The sequence below is a fragment of the Phalaenopsis equestris genome, unplaced genomic scaffold, assembly GCF_001263595.1.
Source record: "Phalaenopsis equestris unplaced genomic scaffold, ASM126359v1 Scaffold000301, whole genome shotgun sequence".
In the NCBI taxonomy this organism is placed as follows: Eukaryota; Viridiplantae; Streptophyta; class Magnoliopsida; order Asparagales; family Orchidaceae; genus Phalaenopsis; species Phalaenopsis equestris.
The window spans coordinates 1,039,654-1,050,426 of NW_018164743.1; the positions used below are offsets into that span (position 1 = coordinate 1,039,654).

The window sequence follows — 10,773 nt, forward strand, 5'->3', positions numbered from 1 at the left end:
TGCACCACATGAGCGACCTAACGAAAGGATATATGTAATTGATGATACAATGAAAAATGATGTTAAAACATGAATTTTCTTATGACGACTTTAATTCTATCCGATTTTGTAATTGTAGCACTGCTTTTATTGTTGTTAGTGTTATATTTATTTTGATTATGTACATGTATTATGAAGAACAAATTGTACTGAATTAGATTTTTATGTTGTATGCAAATTTAATTTTGGACCATTTGATCTATCATAATTTCTTGTGATTGTATTATTGTTGGAAAACATAATTTGATGATTTCTTATGATTCAATTAATATCCACATTTATTTGCTATATTATGTTGTTAGGAGTAAAAATAACTTGATAAATTGTCAATGGATGTATTCACAAGAATGACTTTCAGAACGATGTTTTTTAAACAATTTAAACTGAAATGTATTTCTATACTCAAGGTATTACAATCATTTTATCAATATACAACATTTTCATAACAGTGTTTTTCAAACAGATAAACTGTTTTTGAAACACCAGCTTTTTAACAATAAATTTTCAACAACAATTTCTGAAATTAACTTGTCTACTGTCACTGCCGAAACAAACACAACCTTAAACATCACCGATATTAAATTTTGACTAAAGAAAATTATAAATTTAAACTTCAAACTTTAATTGATACTTCTTTGAATAATTCGCTCTTATCATACACCTGAACTAGTAAACTTAATTAAATATATATCTTCTTTGTATTTACTAAGCACTTGTTTGGGAGTTCTCTTACTTCTATATTTTTAGAAACAACTACTCACACCACATATGTTTTATTTCTAATCAAACATAAATAAAATAAAATAGAAAAGAATAAAAAAAAATCCCAAACGACCTCTTTATTTTTACGGAGAAACGAGACAACATGATAGAGAGAAAGAGAGAGACACACACACACACGAAGAATCATTGCATACGAACACCGCATGCAGAGATGCATGCGGTGTCCGATCTACACCGTATATCACAGTGATCTGCGGTGAGGATGTATTTCGGTGGGCCCCAATTTAAATTTTTTTATATTTTTTAAAAAAATTTGATTGCATCCTCACCGTAGATCACCGTGATTTGTATCTGTATGCAATAGTTTTTCCACACACACATAGAAATTAATTCGCTAAAATCACTTCAAAAAATCCAAGAAAAAATATTCTGGTTTGAATTTATGAATATATAAGCAGATAACTATTCTATGCGCAAATAAACTAAAATGTCTTAGCTGAAGACCTAACACATTTAAAAAAAAAAAAAAATGGGGGCATTTACCAACATACCCCACACAATTCTTATGCATTTATAATTCCAACACCCAAACTTCAATATTTACATCCATACCACTCAAATCCTTAATATCACATTAAAAATACCTCTATCACCTATTTTTTAAAAGTGAAATACATCTTTTTCACACATATGTTAATCACACCAATCTATCATAAATATAAATATGAAGTTTTGAAATGAGACATGTAAATACATAAGAATATTCCAAAAAAGATTATCATAACTCATTCAATGTTGCACAACAAGCCTCACTAACCCATGAAGGAGAAGGGGCAAAGAAAGAAACATCCAAACCAGTAATAGGATGTTCAAACGAAAGGCTCTCAGCATGCAAGGCATGGAAATCACAATCCCTTCCCTTCCACTCATGAACACCTCCATACTTCACATCACCTCTTATTGAAAACCCTAGATGCTGACAATGGAGACGTACCTGATGAGTTCTTCCACTCTCAGGATAAGCTCTGACCAAAATATCATCTTTCTCATCACCCTCAGTTCCACCATTGTTGCTTCCTCCCTCTTCAGCCATTACAGACTGCAGCTCATCCATATTGCCCTCGTTTGGTGCTTGAAACTTCCCTCGTCTGTTGACAGAAAGGATTTCGAAGGACGTGAGTATCGACTTCACCCGCGAACCTCCGGGAAGAACTCTACCAACATCTGATGCAGAGTAAACTCGCCATGCTCCATATCTGGACCTTCCATGTCCTGAACTTATCTTCATCTTCTCCCAAACTGGAGCATTTCCAACACATAATGCAAGGTAGGTTTTCTTGACCTTGTGATCGGTGAATGCCTTCAGTAATTTGGCAGAAGCTTTGTTTGATTTGGTTATGAGCATTAGACCACTGGTATCTCTATCCAGTCGGTTAGCTAGATGGAGATTTGATTGCAGTGTTGATGTTTCTGAGAACAGTATGAAAAGGTTAGCACATCATTCATGGCAGTTGGGAGCAGTTTTAGATTGATGAGGATGCGAGGAAGATGATGAGTCAATTGCATTTTGGATAAGAACTTGTGATAATAAGCTAATTTAGATCCATTTGATTGAGAAATGAAGATATGAATTGTGATATGGCTTTGAAAGTAAAAAATTGAATTGTTAAAATATACAAGTGGATCAAAGAATAAAGCTTCAAGAAGAAGATTTCATAGAGACTTAAGAATAAGTTTTATAAAATATCATTTAATAATTGAGTCAGCATTTACATACATAACGCAAAATTTTTATGTATTTACAAATCTAATGCTTAAAATTTTAATATCACATAAAAAAAATAGTAACAATATGAACTTTTTTTAAAGTGAAATGCCCCTTTTCATGCATATGTTTTGATGTTATTATGACATTAAAGTGTTATGTATATAAATATCGAACTTTATACGTTAGATATGTAAATAAATAAGAATTGTGTCGTATGTATGTAAATTTTCCTTAATAAATCATTTGACCTAAGGTAATTAGGATAGAAATTATATAAAAAAATTATGAAAAATAAGTTTAATAACCCAGCAAACACTCAACAAGCATGAATTATATAAAATGGGATTAATAAAGGCTACCAAAATAATGAAGTATTAATTGTAGCTCAAATCATCATTGCCATTTAAGAAGAGAGAAAATGGCTCTCAAAAGTCACAACTAGAGATTGTTCTATAAATTAGTTTGGATAATATAATTTAAATTGTACTAAGCATTTTAATAAGCATATTTTGCCACACTTAAATTTTTACTTCACAAGCTTCAAAAACTTTGTATTCTACACAATTCCTATGTATATACATATCTAACATTTAAACATTAATATTTAAATGCATATCATTCAAATCTTTAGCATCATAGCAATAATATCATCATAATTATCTTTTTAAAAGTGAAATAAATATTTTTATGTATAGAACTATGACACCAAGGAATTATAAAAGTAAATATCAAACTTCGGTTGCTAGAAATGTAAATACATAAAATTTGTGTGGTATGTATATAAATTTCCCAACAACTTAGTTTGGGACAGCTTTCTGTTAGCTTTGATTTTCAAACCGTCATCACAGTTATATTTGTGGAACTGTTTTCTAATTGTATTTATAGAAATTTATGTGATAGAAAACTGTGTTTTACAACTGGAGCTATTAATGTGTGGTGACTCTCAGAAAATTATGCTATGACTTTATGAAAATAAAATAAAATTGTAATAGTCACAATAACTTTTTTGAAAAACAGTTTCTTTCTGAAGCAACTTCAGCATTAAGTGTTCATCCAGTGTCTCATATATATAAATGTTTCCTTCCATAGCAATTAGGGCAGCCTTATCAATGCATGCAAAAGAGTAGTTCAAAGTTTAAGCACACATCCACATCAACTCAAGCACGAATCAAAGGGATATGGCGAATTGGGGGAAGTTCCGGCTTACTTGAAGACGACGAAAGAGAAGAAATTAGGGTTTCGCAATAGATCCCCGAGGGTTTCTTGACGACAAGGAGCCATTCGTCCTCAAAGATGATATCATCTGAAGAAAAGGAGTATGCGGCCGATCTAGCGGCCGCCAACCTTGCGCGGCGGAGCTCAACGTCCTTCGACAGTACCGGGTACGGCGGCGATATAGGTTTCGGGTAGCCGCACATTATTATTGCGTCTTTGTGTTCGACATCGGAATCAGCAGCCGCCATGAACCGTGGATGGGGAGGTGCCGGACGGAGAAGAAGAGTGCCGGAGAATTGGGGAATTGAAAGCCGGAGAAATTATTATGTGCGGAAGATAAAGAAAAAATAAAATAAAATCTTTTTATTACTTTCATATTATTCAGTTTATATTATGTGTTATTTAATTATTAATATGTATTATTCAAATATTATTGATGAGTTATTATAATATCAGAAATATTATAACACATGAATAACATACAATAATATCTAAATAACACGAAGTAATACGAGAGAATATTCTCGTGTTGCCAGAAGACCGAAATTTTTTTTTTCTGTCACCTCTAAGTGGCGTGATTTCATCGGAATTCGCACGTAACTCTAAGTGAAGAATCCTGATGCAATATTTTTTCGGTAGGGATTGGGCGAATATGTAATTGTACTGAATATTAAATATAATATTTTAATCATTTAAATTTAAATATAACAATTTAATCACTCAAAATTTTCAATTTTAAAAAATAATTCATTAAAATACTTTTTTCAAAATTTATATGATCAATATATTAGACGTTTAGCATATAAAAATTTCATTTAAATAATAAGGGAGGCATAGAGTTGCTATACATGTTGAGAATTATGATATGTGTGTGAGAATATCTCCATACATTGTTTTTCAAATTATCGCCAAATATTTATTTGAGAATTAATTTTTTTACTATTATTTAAAAAATTCCGTGATAGGAAATAATTTTGCAATAAAATCTTTGAAGAAACTTTATGAGTTTATTTTGAAAAAAATAATATAATTCTCGTAAGAGGAACAACAATAAGAAGCATTTATCCAACTAAGTGGGGTCGACTCTATGAATCTTTTTTTTTTCCACCTTGATGGATAATTCCCATCACGACTTTAAAAAATTTGTTTATAATATCACAAATTTAATCATTTCTATAAAAAAGTTGTAGTAACACTAAATAGACCCTTAGGATCCGTTTGTGACAACTTATTTGGTGCGGTGACGTTTTGAAAACGCACCTGGTCTGTTTGGGTAAACTACATTTTGACAGCTTATGCGTTTTCAAAACGTAGAAAACAACGTTTCACACCGTAGTGAGAGCTTATTCGCAACGATCTGACTTTTCCAAAAAAAAATAAAAATTTGTAGTAGTCACCACACCTAACTTATCAGCAACTTATTTTTAATCAGCTTATCAACATATTATTCAATAAGCTACAACTGCCCCTTAATGCCACTTAATTTTATAAGATAAATAGAACTTTCTAAATCATTATTCTAGAAATAGTGGACCCTAAATAATTTAGTGTGTGGGTTGAACATGTGACTTTAAAAAGCCAAGATCTATTCACATAAATGACTTTTCTCTTAAGTTATGTAAGAATTATTAAGTCTCTTAATGATAGTCAAATGACACATCAAAAGTTAGTTGAATTGAAACTTCTTAAGAAGATTTTTAAACTTTAACAAATAACATTAATGAAAAAAATTATAAATTGAAACTATAAATTAAAATAAACCACAAAATAGCTTCAATGTCAACAAACTATTGATTAAAAGTAAGAAAAATAAAAATTAAGCCACGCAATATAATAATTAAAATTATTATAATAGTCATCAAAAATAAATTCTAACATATTAATTCATAAATAGAAATCAATAATTTCTTATTTTATCTAATAAATTATATAGAAGAATTCTTAAAATGTATTGCTAAACTAATTTCCCAAAATCTAGTTTAAAGCAAAATATTAAAGTGAAATTTACAAGCACAATTCTTATATTTTACATATCTCACCCCAAGAATTTAATATTTACATTCATAACTTTCTTATTTACATACATAGCAACTTTCATGTTTTAAGCATAAAAATGTGCACTTAACTTTAATAGTATTATGTTTTTATGTTATATTAATGATTTAAATGCTATGTGTGTAAATATAAAAGTTTAGGTGTGCGATATGTAAATACATAAGAATTGTGTGCTATGTTTGTAACTGCCCCCAAAATTTTGTATTATAACATGTAAGACAACTAATGAACTCAAGCGAATAGTAATAAACTATCTTGTGTGTGTGTGCGTGTGTGCGTGAATAAGCTCTAAAAATCTAAAGTAATATTCAAAAATATAAGATGCATATGTACAAGTTTTAAGGGGCATATACATACATGCATGCCACCTATTTCTTATCTATTTACATTATCTAACACAAACTTTACTTCTTACATTTATATCACCCAAAACTTTCATATTAATATAAAAATGCATCATTTTAACTTTGAAAAGTGAAATATATATGTTTATGCATAAGTAAGGTGATATGGATGAGACTTTAAAGATTAGGTGTTTGATATGGAAATGCATAAGAATTGAGTGGCATGCATGTAAATTTATATGTTTAAGATGCTAGTTCGGCTGGGGGCATATCTCAGCTAAGGTGGCTTTGGACCTGTGTATAAGCTTCTTTCTTGTTTCATTCATGTACTTCCGGTTTTGCCTCGTGACTGTTGGAAAGCTTGTGAAGATACTTTCATGTTCTTCATAACTTTTTTTTAAACTCTTTTTTACTACTTTGGATGAGATATGGCTCCCCATTGCCAAGAAGCAGCCCCTTGCATCCCTCATCATCATTCTTCTCATGAGTTTCTATCTCATGTAAGATATCCCAATCCAAAGTATCGGAGTATCGGTCAAGCCACATTTATGACCCTGCCATCCACCCGAGATCCACTACTTCATTGGAAAGGGGAAATATCATGAAGGAGAACAAACTTGTGGTTTATAGGACTAGCTTTGACTCGGCCTCTAATTCTCGTTGTGTGAGTAACATTTTTTTAGCAATTACAGGGTCTTCGTCATGCAAGTAATGCTGAATTCAATCTCTACTATAATGACATTAATGATCTTAGCACATAAGAAAATGATCATTTGGTCGATCGAGCTCTTCACATATCTGCTCCACTTTATACTGTACCTAAGCAGGTATGTTCAATTTTTGTTCGTGGGTCACTTTCACTTTCGTCAACTCGAGAGTAAGGTAAGAGATTGGAAGTTGAAGTTATGTTTTGCATTCTTAAAATAGTCGGTCGGATTCCAGTAACTCTAAAAGCCATCCCTTTTCTGAAGGCCAAGGTGAAAATTTTGCCTGAAGTACAGCGCGAGGTTGACAAGATTAAAAGTGAGATTTTATAATCCTATATTATTTAGAGGCTTCCATGACCAATAATATATTGGCTCCTAGTAAGTACGAGAGCATGACTGAGGTAGAATGGTAGGTTTCCAATGTCATGCAGGCCAAACTGTGAAAAGATGATGTTACTGCAAAAAGAGTGAAGGAACAATCATATAAGCCCCTTCCAGGTAATAATTTTATATTTTCAATCTCTTATACAACCATCATTTGCTAGAAGAGGATGAACAAGCAAATCATTATTGAGCAGATAACTAACCAGAAAGAAACGATGCATGTATGTGCTAGGTCATCGCTGGGATCCGGATTTTGTTCGATACACTTCTACTTTGGATCCTGTCATTGTGTGACTCTGTTAGTGGCCGAGAGCTTCTCCAGATTCATTCTGAAAGAGTTATCATTGGAGGCAGCTTGCTTACATGCATTGGCCTTGCAAGGTTCATGTACTATGACGAGCTTCCTTCATCATGAGCGTCAGATTTGTAAGAATTTGCAGAGGAGGGCGAGAGTTGGAGGCAGTGCTAGAATTGATTGCTGATCGAATGCATTAAGAAAATGCTCTAGGATCTCATACCATAAAATCAGAATATGCTTCTTGTGGGAATTCATTTTAGCCTCATTTATATGGAGAACATGTAACATGCTTTATTAATGAAATGAGTAATTTGGTGCTCCTCAGTATATATTTTGCTGATTGTCTATTTTAAATAACTAAATGTTGATGTGTCACTTGGTTAGTTGGTTACATGGTTTAATACCAATTAGGAAGTACATGGATGACCAAACCCAAGTCTTAACTTGCTCGTGTCTTTCCTCTGGCCCTTCTCAAATAGTTCCACCTTTGACAGGTCATGCCTCATGTAAAACTTATTATATCATGTCACTGTTTTTGGGGAGGTGGCTGTCTAGATTCACCATTAAAGTGATTCTTGCACTTTTTCATTTTAAGAAAGTAAAATCTAACCGCCATGGAAGGCTTGAACTATTTTCAAGGGGGGTACATTATTAGGGGTGTCAATTCGGGTAAACGGGTCAGGTTCAGGTCCAACCTGAAAAAGACTCAACCCACATAGGTCCAACCGGAATATTCTACGAGTTGAAAATTCTAACCCAAACCCGATACGACTTTAACATGTCAACCAAAACCCAATCCATATAACCCATTTAACATCTAAGTTTAGAGTCAATTTTGGGTTAACGAGTTGATTTCAAGATAATTTAGGGTTGGTGAGTCAACCCAAAGCTAACTTGATAAATTAAATAAGTTAGGATATTTAAACTGAACTTGACCCAAAAATTATTTGGATCAACCGAAACTCAAACTTTTTTAGTCTGGTTTGGGTCGAGTTGTCGTGTCAATTCGATTTTTGACACCCTTACTGGTGGCAGAGAGGTCTGTTGGTGCTTTGACATTGTGGGACGAATAGATAGTTAGTAAATGTGGGGCAAACAAGATTGATATTTTTATCATAATTCACTTGAATCATTGATGTCAGCTTAATCATCAAATAAAGGAATTAAAATGACCCACTGTTTCAGATGGACAATGGTGTCACCCCGAGTGTCTTTTGGGGTGGCACAGTAATAACAATCTTAAGTTGTACGACTTTATCTAAATAATTTATATTTGTGATGCAAATAGAGTTCTTCTGGTTACTTGAGAATTACTTGCAAATTAAAAGGATTTTTGAGATTAGAGGGGTTACGTGTCCGCGCGATATGTTTGCTGACATATACATGATGAGTTAGAGACATTTATGGATCAGAGGACAATTGGACACAATTGTGCAGAGCTTGGGCCTCTCCTAACTATATCAACAAGAAGGAACAAGAAGAAACAACCAAAGAAAAATTGGACTTCACAATGTGGAGGCATAGACACCTCCTTATAATTAGAGGCACGCTCCCACATAGTGAGCACAAGCTAATGGAGGATGATATGCATTACTATGTGCATTAAGTTTTCATGTATAACTATTGTTTATTAACTTTTTTTGTATGATACCAGACTCAATAGCTTGAACAAGAGCCCACCAACTCTGAGTTATATGGTTGTACACATTAGCATCAATCAAATCAGCAATGCGTCGACAGCATATCTCAGAAAGCCCATGAAAGTAGCATAATATTTTTTATATGATTGTAATTATTTTAAAATTTTATTTTATCGCTAAGTACAAATTATAATTTTGTGCAGGAGGACTACTTACATCTAAAGGTTGTTTAAACTCGGAGCTCAAAAGGAGCTCCACCCTATAGTGGCCAATTTGACCTCTCAGCTTTTGAAATCTGAAGAAAAGCCATTATGGAAAGAAGAAGGTAATGATATAATATTTGGGTTCATAGGTACTCGCATACAACACAAGACACTCCTCTAATGAGAGCTCCACGTCTGTTGATAATGAAATTCGCAGTCATGTCACGACATTCAGTGAGGACATAGAAATTTGAATCATCATTCAGCTTGCTGAGACTAAGGCGATGATGGAGGGTAGGTTTGATGAGATGCAAAGTGAGCCATGTCAGTGATGGAAGAGGTCGATGGAGGTGGTCCACAAGAAGGAAGAGGATTATAATGAGGAGCAGATGTATGGATTCATTTTTTATATCATTGATGTCATTTTTTCGAGAGAACCTATATCGTTATGTAATACATACTAAATATTTCTTTTATTTTGACTTATTACATTATGATTTATCTTTATTTTTTATTTATGGTTATCTTTACATGGTTCTACATTATTCTAAAATCATATGAGTTTTACGAGTCCATTTGGGGCGGCGGTGCGGTGATAATGTGACAATGAATCACAGTTTTGTTTGGTTGGGTAATTGCATTTTGACAGTTTTTTTTTTTCAAAATATTTTTGCTGAAATCTGCATTTTCTTACTGGTCATACTAGCTAGGTGCGGTGGTCGCTTTCTAGCTGTGGTTTAACTATAATAGCCACCGCAGCTTTTTGAACATTAAATCATTTTTTAGCAGCTTCACAGCTACTTTTTAATAAGCTGCAGCTGCCCCAACAGATCCTTATTAGTCATTTCATGCTCTACGATACGATTGCAAATACATAAAATTCAAATGAGTGAAGGGTTCTATTTTTTCAGGTATAGTTTTTCGACAGACTTCCATTCGACATACACATCTATTGGTTTCTCGATAAGCTGTAAACCGGCATACAATGAGACCAATCGACTCACCTGTTGTAAAAACCGCCTTTAGTATATTTATTACTAACATTAGGTCGTCAGAATACTTATTTGACCAAGACACTTGCGGTTGTGATCCATCAAAAATCGATCGAAAGATAAAAAAAGCAACTCAACAAACAAATCCGCATGAATTTGCATAGAGGTTGATATTAGATATGCACTAAAAGTAGAGCAATAACCATCATCCTCTATCTTCTTTGCTAAGGGGGCACAATTTCAACCATTATCTCAATTAAGTCATGAGCTCTGTCATTCAGATAATCAAATTTAAGTTTATGATTAAACAACATCAAACCAAACATCTCCTCTTACCATACCTACAAAAAGTCAAAAACTTTACAACTTCACAAAAATAAAAAAAAAGAGTACATCATTAATTTC

The 10,773-nt window shown here is 32.9% G+C and overlaps 1 protein-coding gene across 1 annotated transcript; it reads right to left on the bottom strand.

The window, feature by feature from the left end:
• Positions 1–1,513: 1,513 nt before the first annotated feature.
• On the bottom strand, positions 1,514–4,072 carry LOC110025528 (RNA pseudouridine synthase 1). The gene is made up of 2 exons (XM_020726070.1): positions 3,738–4,072; positions 1,514–2,232 (listed from the first exon to the last, which is right to left on the bottom strand). The coding sequence occupies exons 1-2, from the start codon at positions 3,991–3,993 to the stop codon at positions 1,541–1,543; spliced, it is 948 nt and encodes a 315-aa protein (XP_020581729.1). The 5' UTR covers positions 3,994–4,072; the 3' UTR covers positions 1,514–1,540.
• Between the last annotated feature and the right edge of the window lie 6,701 nt (positions 4,073–10,773).

Excerpts from the sequence above, each read along its gene's own strand:
- LOC110025528 (XM_020726070.1), bottom strand. The coding sequence starts at position 3,993 with ATGGCGGCTGCTGATTCCGATGTCGAACACAAAGACGCAATAATAATG. Across the intron at positions 2,233-3,737 it reads TTCTCTTTCGTCGTCTTCAA|AAACATCAACACTGCAATCA; the intron begins GTAAGCCGGAAC and ends TACTGTTCTCAG.